Below are 17,051 nucleotides of genomic sequence, written 5' to 3' on the forward strand. Positions count from 1 at the left end.
TATCATTTTCTGGTCCTTAATTTTATTATACTAATAAAATATGCCCCCACGGATCTGCTAGTTTGGAGCAAACACATCAACATGAAGTTAAATGCATCGTTGTCACATATGCAATTCTCTGCATTTGGATCATTATTCATGCATATTAAGCTTTTTCTTCTATCTAAAAGAGGAGCAGAGAGGGATTTTATTTATTTTTATGCAAACAACTTATATACTGCTTAATTAAAATCTTCTCTTAAGTGATGTTCAAGGAAGATGTGAGGGTTCTGTTCATTTGCTTCGCCTACCAGGAACAGAAAGCCTTGGGCCTTTATTTTTGCCTAACAATAATATTGGAGATTATTCCAAGCTTGTTTTGTTTTACAAATGCAGAAACATGCCAATTCAGAGCAGGTTCCGGGTGTTTTCAAATAGTTAAGAAAAAACCCAAACGGCTTGGATCCTAACTCTTTGCTCTGTCAACAGGAGAGCCATGCTCATGGAAGGGATCCTTTCATAAGAAAAACAAAATGCTGGGATCCATCCCATATAAGTTTCAGAACAAAACCCATATAATATGGTATATGTCAATAATGCCTATGACCACATCCCGAAAACCCCTTGTTATCTCAAGGCCCAGCTTGAAACTTTCTTTTGAGTAGAAGTTCCCAATATGGAATCAGAAATTACCTTTGAACTTCTTGACCTACTTTTAAAAAGGGGTGGGTGGGGATCTACTGCGATAATACAATTATTAGTCATGCAATCTGGATTTTTGGCACTGTGCTATTTAAACAGCTTTGCATTTTTACCAATGACTGGCATTTTGAATAAACTCTAGATTACACTGTTAAATTTCATTAACTGCTGTAACTGTATGGCACAACTGATTTATAGTTTTACGAATTTGCTTTCATTGTATTTTTAGCGATTTTACTACTGTGTAAACTTCTTTGCTATTTTCTTCAGAAAAAAAATGTTATATATTTTTAATAAATGCAGCAGCTACGTTCTATGTACATGTCTGATACTTTCAAGGCTTCATTTGTTCCCTGCATGTATTCTTAATTTATCTATCAAGAACAACTTGTACAATATTCAAAAAATACCTTAAATTACTTACTTGTCTCAAATATAGGAAAAAGCTAGAATATTGGCCAGCCTCAGGCAGGTAAGAAAGAAAGACAGTGATGCAAGTCAGCAAAATTGTAGTATCTTTTCCAACTCTTCTCAAAGACTGTCAAAAAAGTAAAGCAAGTCAAAATGAACCATCTGAAAAGGATTATTACATTCTGAGCAGGTGATATTTTTCACTAATGAGTGCATTTGTCAGAATATATTCCATCTGTGGTTTGCTTTAAAAAAAAGTATGAACAGATTTTATTCCAGGACCATTGTTTCTCCTGTTTTTGAGTTTCCATGATAATTTCCTAATGCTGAATTCAGATGGACCTCTATCCAAATTCATAAAAGTACCGTATTTTTCGCTCTATAAGACGCACCAGATCACAAGATGCACCTAGTTTTTGGAGGAGGAAAGCAAGGAAAAAAATATTCTGAATCTCAGAAGCCAGAACAGCAAGAGGGATCGCTGTGCAGTGAAAGCAGCAATCCCTCTTGCTGTTCTGACTTCTGTGATAGCTGCGCAGCCTGCATTCACTCCATAAGACGCACACACGTTTCCCCTTACTTTTTAGGAGGGAAAAAGTGAGTCTGATAGAGCAAAAGATACGGTAATTCTTTTGTTGACTAAACAAATGAATAGCTTGATTGTTCCAAAAGCCTGATTCTATTCTGCTCAGTAACAAAGGCCTCAGGCTCCTAAGTCGGTGAAGTTCGGCTATAGCAACCACTGATAATGTTGTTTCCTATTCACTTCTTCCTATATAACAGGCATGTCCAACAGGTAGATTGTGATCTACCGGTAGATCACTGGACATCTGCGGTAGATCACTGGCAGATCATTGGCTCCTCCCAAAGAAGCTGAACAACTGTGGCTCCCCTAAAAAAAGCTGAAAATTTTACCTCCTCCCTGAAAAAACTCAACAACTTTCACCTGAACCCCCCAAAAGGGGGTAGATCACTGCCTGTTTTTAACTCTGTGAGTAGATCGCAGTCTCTTAGGAGTTGGCCACCCCTGCTATATACATAAAAATGCAATGCTGTTGACATGCTGCAGTTCAGGTGGCTGCCAACAGGTAGCCACACCAACTCCAGCATGGTGACAGAGCAGAAAGCAGTGGGGAAAGCAAGCAAAATTGTAAGGGGGGCAGGTAGGCAGCCTAACTGAGCTGTTTAACAGAGGGGAAAGTGCTTCAGAGAGCAGTTTGCCAACCCATTCTCAGAAGTGCCTCCTCCCTTTGCTGAACACAGCTGCAAGGTTTAACAAAGGGAAGGAGGTGCTTCAGATAATGGTTTGGCAAACTAAACTCTGCAGCGCCTCCCACTCACCTTAAAAGCTCATAGGGCAAGCTGTGCAGGGAAGGTAAAAGAAGGGAGGTTTGGCAGGGTAGCAGCCCTAAGATAGCACTGGAGCTGCTAGAATGATTCTTAAAATTTGTGGTACTCAGTTTGGGTGTGGTACTCAGGTCAGGGCACAAGGGTCTGAGATCTCAGGTATATTACCTGGTGAGTACCTTCTCTTCAGAAGGGAGATTGGCTTGTCTAGTTCCCACATTCCTACAGTTGCATTATTTAGGAATAGAACAAACCTGTACTAGTAAGTACAAGGTTCCATCAGAGTTAAGATTGTACCACCATGATTAACTGGTCTATCATTATAATTAGGAAAGTGTGGCAAGTCAGGGTTGTTCCTAGACATGGGTGAGGGTTCAAAGAGCTACTATAGGCATATATAATCAGATTCTGATTTAGGAAATGAATGAAAAACTTTGCTGAAGATGCATGCGGCCATGAAGCATCTTCAACTCACCAAAAGTATTATAATTATAGTAATTGGACGGGCCTTTGGAGATCCATGTAGTTCAACCCCTGTAATGATGCTGGTTATGCAATGTGAGATACAGCTTCCACTAGCCTCAAATACCCCTAGCAAGGGAGATCCCACTGCTTCCTGAGGCAGTCTGAACAGATCTTACCATTAGGAAGTGTCTCCTAATGTTTAGCTGCAACTTCCTTCTCTGCAATTTCTACCGCTTGGGGCAAGTCTTGGTGCCTGGTGCAACAGAGAAAAGGTCTCCTATATCTTCTCCTGATGAGGCCTAACTAGATCATAATGGAGCAGAACTATTACTTCCTATAATCAGGACACTATGCTTCTGATTCTGGAGACTGCATTAGATTTAGCACCATTATCACACTGATGACTAATAAAGGAGAAGGAACAAAAAAAGAGTAACTTACTGCAAATGGGTCTGCTTGTTCCCATGATATATGGGAAGGTGGCCTCATTTTTTCAGGTAGAGATTCTGGTACAGCGAGTAGAATGAAACATATATCTACAACAGCCACCACTGTAGCAATTAATACAACCAAGTTATCTCCATATAAAGTAGACAGGTGTGCTCCAATGGCAGGACTAGTTACCAAACTGGCTGCGAATGTTGCAGATACCTAAAAAGAAGACATTGGATTTTACTGCTTAGTTATGACCCCATGCACAACCTAACATTCCTCACCAACTGAAACCTGAACTATCTCAAATGGACTATCTCCCAAATCCCGATTCCTGCAACAGAGTACCAGAAGAGTGGTATTCAATGAAGCAGTTTTGTTAGCACAAAGGTTTCTGTATGCTCAATGGAACATTCCCCACTCTGCTCCAGCATGGCCTTCTCCGGAGGGCTAGAGGAACACCCAGAAGAGATTTATGGGGGAGGAGAGGGGATGGAGAGGGAGGGATGTTCCGTTGTGCAGCCAAAGTCTTTGTGCTTAGAGAACTACATTTTGTGTACTGCCCACGGCCTTTTCTGTCACCATGAATTTTGACAGAAATATCTACCTACTAAGGTGAGCTGCTGAAATTATGACGTTAACAATAGCTACACTGAAGACTCTTGAGCAGTGTTTCTCAAACTTGGCTCGCCATCTGTTTTTTTGGACTACAATTCCCATCATTCCTGACGACTGGTCCTCCAAGCTAGGGATGATGGGAGTTGTAGTCCTAAAAACAGCTGGAGATCCAAGTTTGGGAAACCCTGATCTTGAGGATAGGCATGAAGCTTTGCCAGGCTTGATGCTCTACAGAAGCATTAAGAAGCACCATCACAACGTCTACATCTTAGGTGCCAAGGACCATACCAAACATTTCTTTCCATGGGATACATGAGTGCAGCACAGCTAAACTGAGCTGGAAAACTGAGCTGGGGGGGAGGGGTACATGTCTCTTAGATTCCACTTTGCCTTTAAGACCTATTGGCAATTGGAGGAAGACAGAAAATTGTATCCCAGAAGCCTAAAGCATTAAAACTTTTCAATTATACTACTTACACATTGGGGGTGCGATTTTCAAGCTGCTTTATAACCATGCTCATTTTTATTTTAAACTGTTTGGGGGTAGTTGCAAATAGTGTTTTCCACTCTAACCTCAGCTCTTTGGCTTTCTCTGAATAGCTAGGGGATTAAGTAGAAAGGCAGGGGACTAGTTTTAAAAATACATAATAAATCTAGCAGCCCTAAGCAACTAGACTGCAACATCTCAGAGCATTTATAGAACAATTTATCCCCCTTCTGTCTCTTGGTAGTATCACTATTTCTTATTCGCAAGTGTGTTTAAGATTGTTAAGCCACTGACAAATGCTTGTATTTTATTCTTTATACCGTGCTCAGTAGAGTTTTATGCCCTTAATAATAATGATGGTAATAACTTAGGTGTCAAATCTGATCCATCTTTTTCAGATTCAACCCTCTACCCAAGAGTTGGCACTTTTCATTCTTTTATATTTTTGAAATCCTCACTATGGCTTCATCATTCCTAAATTGGATTATTGCAATGCTCATCTTTATGGCCCTTTCAGCTGTTTTAAGGTATCTTCTATTCATAATTCTGCCACCTGCCTCATTTGCTCTGCACACAGCTTCAATCACATCTTCCACTTTTCTGTTTTATATTGGATTAGTCTTTCATTTCACATTTACTATGAACTTCTTGCCTTTAAATGTCTCTACTCTTGTACTCAGCTCTGTATTTTTTCCCTAGTCTCTTTCCCTCACTCCCTTTATGTCTTTAGCTTAAATTTTGTCAGGACTAGAATTTATCCATTCTCCTCAACACCATCCCTTTCGCCCAACTGTACGATGCTGCTATGAACTGTTATTTCCTACAGTGGTTTATCTGAACACAGCTATGCAGGGATGTAAACAGCATTTTCTGGGCCCAATACGCTGCATGCTGTTTGGGCACCCTTCACCACACCTAGTCAGCACTTGGACTGAAGATAACTCGGAACCCAATTTTATTGCATATTGAGTTTCAGGATAATCATATACATAATAAATTAGTTTAAAATCTCTGCATGTTTTCACACAAAAAATTCATTATACAGATCAGCCCTCCCATACCTGGTATGCACCAAATGTTTTAGACAACTCATATAAGCCCCAGTCAGCACAGCCGATGCTCAGAGATGGTGGGAGTTTAAGCATATGACCTTGAAATCCTACAAGTCTACCAATATGTTACATTGGCATCACTGAGTTCAATGGGATATATTCCCACCTAGATAAGTGTGCACAGGCTTGCAACCTAATCAAACCATTTCTATTTTATCTAATTTTTATACTAAAGAGGCTACACAATATTGCACCAGTTTCAAAAGGAAGACTTAAATAAGCAAGGCTAGGATTAAATTAATTTTATCTTGTGATTCATCCTTGTACTTTATTCTTCCCACCCCAATTTCCTCCCATCCTTCCTTCCATTATCTAACCCATTCCCCTTCCCACACTCACACACACCCTTTCTGTCTGATCCACGGGCAGCAGTGTTCGAATCCAAAACAAGCTAGTACACACATTTGCACAGTGCAGCAAATGTGCTTTCATTATGTTCGTGAAACCCCTCCTGCCTCGTATCTATCTTCTGTATGCACACACTGTCTTGTTCATCCCCCGCTATGCAGCTGACTGGTAGACCATGCCTCACTCCAGGTATTCCACATCAATATCTGCCACTTGGTGGCCATGTTTTAAATTTAGAGGGAAGTTGGCAATGAGATCAAATTGCATTTGAACTACAACTATTTCTATTTCCTTGAACTGTTGAGACAGTAGCTTTTAACACTAGTGGAGGTTGGGGGGGAAAGAGGTGTACATTTATCCCACGGTTTCCCAAACTTGGGTATCCAGCTTTTGTTGGACTACAACTCCCATAATCCCTCACTAGTAGGACCAGCTGTCAGGGATGATGGGAATTGTAGTCCAAAAACAGCTGGAGACCCAAGCTTGGGAAACCCTGGTTTAGCCAGTGTGACCCAACTTTATCTCCTAAAACGCAGAGACTCTGATAGTTAATGACTGGGAGGAAGCTGGCACCCGAGGCTAAAAGAATGGCTTGGTAAACCGAGAAATGTCAGACAACTACCCTGAGAACGTACCTTAACAGTACGCATCCTTATTTTAAAAGAAATCTAGAACTACTTTTATGCCACAAAACATGTCTGTTCAACAACAGTGAATCTGTCAGTCAAAGCTTACATAGTAAATAAATTAGTAAGTTTAGAATATTCTATTTGTATTTGAAACCATCACTAAATGGTTCCAGGGTGGGTTTCAAACACATCCCAATTAGGCTCAGTGTATAATTAAAATAATATAATAAAACCACAAAACCCATCAATATAAGAAACTGCAAGGCAGCAGGTCTAAAAGTCACAAAAAGAAATTGTCTAACAGATGCCTTCCTCCTTCATCACCACTTCAGCTTAACACTTCAAAAATGTTTTTAGCAAGGTGCAAGATATGCAAGCACTCTATTTTTCAGAGGTTGCCATGGTACTTCTTTACTAATGAAGCAGCAGAGGAAATGACTTCATAGAAGACCGCATCCAAAGAGTATTACAGTATCTTGGCAATTCAGGGTTGTATCTAACACAATCACAAGGGGACTTCCTCTCTGTCTCCTTACCACCCCATCCCAATTTGTTCTAGGGGTTCAACCAGCACACCAGAGAGAGGATGCACATGATGAGAGGACATCCTGCTGCTCAGGTGGAAGTCCTTGCGCTTTTTGGATGGCTTCACTGGATGCAACGAAGACTGTCCACTATGAAACTGCCATCCCATAGTAATTCACCTATCACTATTCAGTACATACTGCAAGGGGGAAGCTGGGAAGTGGTAATACCTGTGTTGCTGTTATGAGAAACTATGGAAATTCACCTACTATTCCTTTTATTATTATTATTATTCAGAGAGACATACATTCTAAAAATCACGCTTTCACTCAGTGCGTGTAAAAAGGAATACAAGCACAAGCGCTGAATTAGAAGGAATAGCCCAGTTTTAACCCTTGGTAGCCCCTGCAAGTATAGCATATCAGGGAAGGAAACACCAAGTCACCTGCTGGGCTGAGACTGGAGATTCTCAGTAGAGGGAATTCTGACTTAAGTCAACTGCCATTAATATTCCACTATTGGTTCAGATCTTTTTAAATGTTCAGATGCGCCTTTATCATTACTCAAAGCCATTCCTGCATTGTGGGGGGTTGGGCAAGAGATATTCGGGATCCCTTCCAAGTCTACAATTCTGTGATTCTATGATTCTGGGATTAGATGCTTATTAGGGGTCAATTGCTGCCTATCCCAGCTAGGCAGGAAAATAAGAAGCCTCCCTTTGTTAATGAAAACCTACACTGACAACCTTATTGGAGGCACAACCTAAGGAAGAGATGACCGCCCATACTGCCTTTACATCCAGGAAGAAACCAGAATACTGAAAGGTACTTTCAAAGAAATGTTACCTAGCATGTCAGATTAACAAGCTGTCTTAATGTCATCCTCCCTTCCTAAGCTGCCATGCTGAGCAACAGACTCAGCAATTAGTAATAAACTAAACTCCTGCTATGCCTTACCAAGAGAATCAGAGCTCAAACAATCCATTAAGTAACCTGGTCCAGCTACGTCTTTTGATACAGGATACCTACAATTAACACAGATGACTGCTCAACCTTCCACCTGTGCAGGATACGGTTTCTCGGCTGAGTGTCTAGGAATAAAGAAATCTAAGACTCTGTTCTCCCCCCTCCAACACATCATCTTTTCTTGACTTTGTCACCGCTGCAAGATAAGCCTATCTTCTCAACCCCAAAAATAACCGGATGTGCCTTATTTAAACACAGTGAGTGTAGTATCTTTAAAATGAGGGACTACCAATATATATGACTGCCGAAGCATCAGAAATATATTCAGAAATCGTCTTACCAGTCCGTATGCAGTGCTCCTTTCATGCTCTTGTGTTATGTCAGCTACGTAAGCAAATATCACAGAGAACGTAACAGCAAAAATCCCAGAAACCGAAATCATAGCAAAATACCACCTGCAAAGGAGAAAGGTGTAATGTAACTATGCAAAGATTATTTGATAGTTGTAAAACTGTGTGAGTATCATCACTCTACAACCTTTAATTAAGCATTCCATTTTGAAGAACCCAATTAAAAGAACAGACTTGACACACTTGGACCCTGCAGGAGTAATTGAACCCTAACTTGAGATAATTGACTAGAGAAAAGTGATTTATCTCTTCTAGTTTCCTTCATACACCAAAAACACCTACTGTCATTTGTACCACTTACCATGGACTTATCTTCATTAACGGAATTGGGACACAAGTGAAGAAAACTGTAACAAGGAGGAAAGACTTTCTTCCCCAGACATCAGACAAAGCACCAATCAGTGGAGCACTCAGGAAGGATAAAAACCCCTAAGAATGAAATAGAAGTGCTTTTAGTGCATTTTTGGTCCTTTTATCTTTAATCTACAATTTATTCAGAGGAACACGGTAATAAGCAAATTAGCTATACATGCTGGGTTGTGTCTTCTTATATAGCATAATTTAAAAGAGAAAGAGAACAATCAGAAACATAGGTAGAATTTTTTCTTTTTTGGGGGGGGGGAAGCACATGCATGGTAGGCATGCCAACAATATTGCACTAAACACTTGTGCAATCTCACAGTACTCTGGAAGAGTAAGATAAGTCTGTTTCAAAGGCAAAGGTGAAGATGCTAAGCAAGTGCTGATTTAGTGAACATATGTACTGATCCTGAATGAGAAATGCAATTTCTTCCCAACTAGAAATTGCATTTTAGAGTTTCATAAAGGTCACAATAGCCACAGATTGCTACATGCATAAAGCAAAATTCACATTATACGAAGGACAAAAAGGCTGCCAAAAATGAGGATAAATTGTAACTGGAGATGGGAGACCCCCTTCTGATTTGCAAATAATCAATTAAAAACTCATGGGTGCCAACCACAAGTTCCAAATTTAAAAGTATGTGCAGGGATTAGATTTTCATAGCCCCATTCCAGCCAAGAATTTACTGTAAAATCACTTAATATATTAGTTCTACTATATTAAAACACTTAAATTTAACACTAATAATGGGTCAACTCCAAATCTACCTTTATCCCTTAACATTTTCCAAATTTCTTCTCAAACCATCCTATCAAAAAATGGCAGCTACAGCTGCTGGGCTGCATTTTTTGTTTGAAGACAAAGAGTGAACCATTTCCCTTTAGTGCAAATCTGATGAATGTCAATATGAAAAATATATTCAGCACAGAACAACAACATAAATTATCCCGGGAGACAAAGCAGCTATTCATCTGCTTACATTCTGGAGCACAAAGTAGCATGAGAGAAATTGTCAGACTTCTAAAGCATAAAGTCTGCCAAATCCATTCCACATTGCTGCAATACCAGATTATTGTTAATTGTCTGGCAGGAAATCCACACAAGCCTTAGTTAAGTAGCATACCAGTCTCAAGGTTCCACTAAGTCAACCTTCCCCAACTGGTACCTTCCAGATGTTTTAGACTCCCAATTCCCAATTGTTTCTGCTCTCTAACCACTTTCTATACAGTGTCTGAACTCTGAACCATTTCCCAAAGTTTGAATTTTCTCCATGCAAAAGACCCCTCACAATAAATGCTTTTTCCATAGGCAAAGATTATTGAACTAGGTAATCATGCTGTCAACAATTAACATATACCCACAATATTTACAAATTGGCACTTCCAGTAGTCAACTTTCATCCATGCTGAAAATTTTACAATTGCACACAGCAGCCGCCATTCTACATAACTTCATCATAATTTAATTTGTATTTCGCCTTTCCATAGTTAAAACCGTGCTCAAGGCAGCTTACAGCATGAAAAGATTACAAACATTACCTAATTGCAAACATAGCAAAAGTAGTCATAAAGAATAAATAAAACACATCAAAAAGTACACAACCAAAAATGAACAATTCCAACTATTCCCATATAAACCACTGTAAGATCTAAAAATAAATATACAAAACAATAATGTCAACAGCAGCAACAAAAAACCCCAACAATACCCCCTAAACAATATCTCAGCCCAAGAGTCTGCTATGCTAAATGTGACAATTTGCCAAAAGAAAGTGCACACGCCTTCTGCAAACTGCTTTCTCTGGTATTATCCCTTTTATATATTTAGAACAATATTTGAAATACAGAAAAGATACAGGTAAGTCATTCAGTTTTTAATACATTCAATGCTCCCAAAGGACATCTTTGCAGAGATTTTTATGTTACATCACTGAAGCAAATGTCTCAAGACTGAAGGTTATGATTTTATCCGTAATAGCATGAGGTTGCAAGGTGCACTAGAAATTTGCACAGGTTTATTCACTGTGGTTCTTTAGTTACAGATATTTGTGACACCTTAAGTACCCACTGGGATACAATAATAAAACAAAATATGCAGCATCCTTAATCAATGGGGGAGGGTCACATTGTATTATCTTCTTAGCACCATAAACAGCAATAGAGAAAATCATCCCCTGAACTTACAATGAAACAATAATACAGTGGTGCCCCGCAAGACGAACGCCTCGCAAGACGGAAAACCCGCTAGACGAAAGGGTTTTCCGTTTTGGAGGCGCTTCGAAAAAAAGAATTTCAATATGGGCTTGCTTTGCAAGACGAAAATGTCTTGCGAGTTCCTGCGGGTTTCCCCTCCCCCTTTTTCTAAGCCGCTAAGCCGCTTATCAGCTGATCCGCTAAGCCGTTAATAGCGCTAATCCGCTAAGCCGTCAATGGGCTTGCTTCGCAAGACGAAAAAACCGTTAGACGAAGAGACTCGCGGAACGGATTAATTTCGTCTTGCGAGGCACCACTGTATACCTTATCATGATAGACAAGATTTCATATGCACTGCTGCTGCACTGACATCCCCCAAATTCTGTCCCTTTAGTGTAATATTAATTATTCCATCTCATAACATGCCGAAAAGTCTTAACCAAAGTCTCAATGTTCAATTATGATGTACCCCATGTAATTACCAGTTTGAATTGATCTGGTTCCAACATATCACAAATTTGACATTAGTCAGTTGTCCAAGACTGAATGTGTTCTTACACCTCCATTTGTTTCCACATCAGTGCAATTATATAAATGTCTACTCAGAAGGCAGCCCAAATTAGGATTAATTTGACTTAATGTCAACTAAATTGCAGCCTCATGGTGGTAATCCAATGTGTTAGTTCTGTTAGCACAACTTCTGGCTGTACAACGGAACTTCCTCTTTCTGTGCACCCTGATAGGAAGTTTTGCTTCTGCACATGACTCTGGCAAACCGCTCTAAGGTGAAGCGTTCCTTCCTCACCCACCCTAGAATGTTTAGTTCACATTGAGTTCATGAAACATCATACCCTGACCTGTTCTCGATGAATGGTTAACCACATCTACGGAATGCGATAGTTATGTTCTTTTAATTCTTGCTACATCAATCACTAGTAATAGTTTAATAAGGAGGTTTTCATACTTATCCAATTCTGTGTTCCCTTTCCCAACCTTTAATCTATTGATGATTAATGCCTATATGCAACCCTCGCATTGTATTTGTGTTAACCAATCAGCAACAAGCACATATGTGGCAATGCTGTAATATTCAATAAAAGGGACTCCCCGAGACATGCTCGAGAGATGCCTCCCAAATGACACTTGTCATTCGTCTGTCGTTTATTTCAACCCAACAGCACCCCATGTTCTGGGGGATCCCCAGCCCTCCAAAGCATATATTGGCAGGAAAGGAGAGGGAGGGGAAGTTCTATTATGCAGCAGGAAGTGCTTGTGCTGGTGGAACTACTTTGTTGGACACTACTCAACAAGCAGCTAAACAGTTTTGTGACTTTTTAAATTCTGAAAATGAGCTTTTCATTCTCATAGCTGCATCAATGCTGTTTGTCTCATACAAATGATAAGTCCCGCAATACCAATGTATCAGAAACATTGTGCTATTATTAGGCTTACAAAAATTAACAGTTCAAGAATGCTTATGATTAACCGACTTTTTTTTAATTACCTTAACTCCTTGAATGAGGCCATTCATTAAAAATGTATGCTGAGGAAATGTTTCACGTAAGACCTAAAGAGAAGAAATTGTTATTCAAAGTAACCTTCCATTAAAGAAGATATATTAAACTACTTTAAAACATAAATACTTAGCCATTACTGACCCATCTAGAATGCCATGACTTCCGTTTCAGAACTCATCACAGTCAAATATATTTCAGTCTTCCCTTCTTATCCAAAGCCATACAGCAGTGTAGTTTTAACAGCTGCCGAACCTGGCTTTTAGTATTTTTAACAGATCTGTCACTCCCCCAGTCAATAAGCACACACGGGAGCTATATGGATTTTTTCGTCCCACATTCCCCTTCTCTAGAAACAGAACTGTAATGATACCACGATGAACACAATCTTAACAAGCAGCTGGCTGGCTCTCATTAAAAAAATTAAGAATAAGTTAATCAACAGAACCTAGAAGCTGTTTATGTGTTTTTAAAAAGTTGAAATGTGTCTGCATGTTCAAGCTTTAACACACTACCCCAGTTATACTTCCAACTATTTAAATCTACTAAAAACAATTGGGGAGGGGGCCCGGCAGTATTAATATTATGGTATATGTGTTTAACTACTTTGAGTACTATACCTCTAAACATCACACCGCAGGATCTAAAACATCAAACTGCGGACTTACATGCACCCAGCATACTTCTATTCTGACAATAGTTCTGCATACCATCTGATAAAATTCTAACACCCAGCTGACAGTTCAAAACAAACCAATATCCAAATAGGAAATCTGAATGTACAGCAAGTTCTTTGAGGTTCTCTTAGCCTCAATTGTGAACACATCACACCTGTACTTCAAATATTACAATTTATCAGCAAACAAGCATCTGAGTCAAAGTGCCTAGAAAGCAAAAATATACTAAGCTAAAGCAATGGCAAAGTGTATGTACTGTTGCCTTTTTAAAAAAAAAGTTCTATTCAATGGCACATTTAGGTTGCAATGTTCCACATGTATACCTGAGAGCAAGTACCACTGAACTCAATGAGGTCTAATTTTGAGTAGGAATTCTATTGATTTCTCCATTATATGTATATGTTTGTACTATAGCAAATGTTTCTTAAGCTTAGGAGGTTGCAAGTCGCCTTCTATTGTACCAGAAGTTGCACTTAACTGACATAACAACATTGCACATATATGCCCATATGGAGATGCTAAGTTCAAGACTTGCAAGGGAGACTGGAACAGCAAAGATGTCTTCCAATTTAGCAAGAATTCAAGAAGTATGAAAATCAGGATTTGTGTGTGTGTGTGTGTGTGTGTGTGTGTCTATATGCATGAGCTCTAGGGAAGGGTAGGGAACCCCTGGCCTGCAGGCCAATCTGATCAGTGGGAGGAAGGGAGGCAGGGCTATTATTATTATTATTATTAGCATTTATATACCGCCCTATACCCAGAGGTCTCAGGGCTGCAATGGGAGACTCCCACCTGCTTACAGGAGAAGAACAAAGCACCATTTCAAACAGCCTCCCCTCCCCGTAAGTAGTGGGACGTTGCTTCAAATGGCACTTTGCAATTTTTAGACAGTCCCCGCGTTCCTATCAGAAGCAAAGAGGCTGCCCTAAAAGCACTTGGCATAGTTGCTTTTTTCATGCATGGTGTGCCTGCAATACACTGCAAAAAAGGGGGGATTTTTAACAACTACTCTTCCATCAAGGGCCAGGAATTTAAGCTCAGAGGCCTTTGCAAGTCTCCCCGCTTTTGTATGATCTGACTTCAGAGGCCCTGCCCACCTGACAAATTTGGTACGTGAGACAGATCCTGATAAAGGATCTGGTCCGTGAAGCCAAAAAGGTCCCCTAGCCCTGCTCTAGATCAATTAAACAAAAACAGAATATAGTGTACACTTCTGAAATATGCTTGCTAGATTCATATTTAAAACACGAGGAATGCAATTCATTTTTTCCACCAAGAGAGAGGTACAATTGGTGTTTGAGATTAAAATGGTTGTGCCCAGTGAAGTAGAAAGGTGCAGCGCTGTACAAGGGATTTGGCATGGCAAGGGAGCCTGCCAATCTTTTAGCATTCGACCTGATTGCCATCAGAAAATTTAGCAAAATGTGCATTGGGCTCTATTTTAAAGTCAATGCTTTATTGATTTTCACTGTGAATAGCTAATTTAATCCCCTGAAAAGTGGAAGCCTGAAAAGGGTGGGTCAAAAAGAGCACTGAGCAACACTGTTCAAAGCCATATATATTGTAGTTCAAGCTGATTGATGAATTTTACTCTGCTACTTGAGCGGGGAGGCAACTCAAAACGTTCCCTACATTCTTGCCAATCATATCAATTTACTCCTGATTTGCTATATTTATGCAACATGTTTCTGCACTCAAGGTGGTTCATAATTTAAAATGATGGCTTACAAATTAATCAATAAAAGGCAAAAGACAGGAAAGAGAAATTAAGCAGATTCAGATAACAGCTCTTACATAATGACTAAGTCATGGGTAGGCAAACAGCTTCTAGGCTTTTGCAGATACTGATATATACATACAGTCGTACCTCGTTTTGCAGCCCCGGCCGCTAGTCGAAAAAGACGCAGGGCAAAGTGCCACATCTGCGCACAGAGCAGTTTGTGTTTCTGCGCATAGTGTGATTTAGCGCTTCTGCGCATGCGGGAGCACCAAACCCGCAAGTAACCCGTTCCAGTATTGCCACAGATTTTTGCCGGAATGGATGCTAGACGAGGCGGACGTTCGCAGAGGTATTACTGTACAAATATGAAGTATCTCCATTGCTCTAAATAAGTTCAGCAATTCAAAACGTAACACTGAACAAGTAATTGTTAGTAATTAACTAACAGACAGACACTACCAACTGCAGACTCACAGAATGACACATTAATGACAGATATTGTCATGGCACTGGGCTGTTACCAAAGAAACTGGCTTGGTTAACCTTGCACCTGTGATTAGCTCATCCATGGGGTGATTTACACTCATGAAGGAAATGAAACCCTTATGGTGTCCAGTTACCCCAACACAGATGTTGCTGAACCTAAACTCCCAGTAGCCCCAGCCAGCACAGTCAACAGCCAGGGATGGTGGAAGTTCTAGTTCACCAACATCTGCAGGGCCACACATTAGCCACCTTTAGCCTGTGCCAACTTAATGGAGAGGGCCTGCTGGTGTAATGGCAGCTGAAGGAGGCAACTATGGAAGAAGATGAGCCCAGTAACAGCAGGACTCTAACCTCCAAGTATAGTACCAGAAATTAGAAATAAAAACCATTGTTTAATGTAGACCATTATTATTACAGGCAAACACATATAATTCTGAAAGTACTTATTAATACTACACAGCTCTGAGCAAAAACACCCAGGTTAGGAAACTTACTGTGAGCATGGGAGTTGTAAGCAGTCCCCAAGCAAAGAATTCCAGGAAGATGACAATAACTGCATGGTACACACTTGGTCGACCAATACCTTGCTGTTAAAGGGGGAAAAAATGTGATATTAATACAGCACAACTCTTAGAAACTTGCTTCTGACAACATTTTAAATGGTACAAGGCATTCTATTTTAATTTAAACATACGGCCAGTGGGGGTTTTGCCAAATCAATTGGAGTTAAGAGCTCGCATTAAACTAGAATACTGCTGTGGGGTACATGCCAATTAATGAAGCAGTAGTACATCAATTCTATGTTTCTCCTGAAATTATTTCTAATTAAGCCTATCCTGAGAGTTCAAGGCAGGTTAACAATTTTTAAACATGGGTTAGACAAATCCTTAAAAGATATAAAAGCTTACTTACTAAACTAGGGTATTAAAATCCAACTGAAATAAAAGCTGTGTGCTGTCTGAAAACGGCCAGAATGACAAATCCACAGGGAAAGAGGAAGAACGTGAAAAGAAAGGGTTTCCGTTTTGCAGAGGGTTTGCTCCCACACCTTGTCTGTGTAAACTGGGAGATTATTTTAAAATATGCAGGCTGTAATACTTGACACAGTTACTGGAGTTCCACTGAACTGTTCCCTTCATCCCAGAGTATGCAGTTTAATCAAGCGAGTTCTTAATTTAACTGGGAGCTAGAGTTCTGAAGCAGGTAAAAGTGGTAAACAAGGAGCTTGGAGACTCAGGTTTAAATCCCCATCTGCCATGAACATCACCAGGTGACCCCAGGGTCCCTTGACCTACCCAACCTCACAGTGTACTGCAGTAATAAAATGGAGAGGCTGGGTGGGGGGTGGGGGAGAGAGAGAGCGCCTCTTTGAAATCTTTGGAGAAAAGGTGGACTATATATGTAACAAATAACAGAAAATAAATTAATGGATACTTATACATTTACTATGTACAACTCTACTCTTCGAAATAGCACCAACTAAATTTCTCCCCCTAATCACCTACAAAACAGGAATATAGATTTGCTTATGAACTTCAACAGTTTCCACAATGTTTCCTTTCATTCGTAACGTTTCCTGCTACTCAACAATATTAAATGGAATTGTTTTAATAATCTCCTGTGAGTGCACAGAATGCTGGAGTCAGCAAAAATGACAAAAAGCTATGC

At 39.9% G+C, this 17,051-nt stretch overlaps 1 protein-coding gene across 2 annotated transcripts in view; it reads right to left on the reverse strand.

The window, feature by feature from the left end:
- The window catches only part of MFSD14B (major facilitator superfamily domain containing 14B), a 37,774-nt gene that overhangs the window by 14,538 nt on the left and 6,185 nt on the right, over positions 1 to 17,051 (reverse strand). For both annotated transcript variants that reach the window (XR_013843540.1, XM_079995619.1), the window contains exons 2-7: positions 15,878 to 15,970; positions 12,491 to 12,553; positions 8,732 to 8,859; positions 8,361 to 8,475; positions 3,346 to 3,555; positions 1,106 to 1,219 (exon numbers count right to left, since the gene is read on the reverse strand). Coding sequence is in view for 1 of the 2 variants with exons in the window: in XM_079995619.1 (XP_079851745.1) it covers positions 1,106 to 1,219; positions 3,346 to 3,555; positions 8,361 to 8,475; positions 8,732 to 8,859; positions 12,491 to 12,553; positions 15,878 to 15,970 (723 nt within the window). In the remaining variant the exon portion in view is untranslated. The remainder of the gene's footprint in view (positions 1 to 1,105; positions 1,220 to 3,345; positions 3,556 to 8,360; positions 8,476 to 8,731; positions 8,860 to 12,490; positions 12,554 to 15,877; positions 15,971 to 17,051) is intronic.

The sequence above is a fragment of the Podarcis cretensis genome (assembly GCF_951804945.1).
Source record: "Podarcis cretensis genome assembly, chromosome: 11".
Taxonomy (NCBI): domain Eukaryota; kingdom Metazoa; phylum Chordata; class Lepidosauria; order Squamata; family Lacertidae; genus Podarcis; species Podarcis cretensis.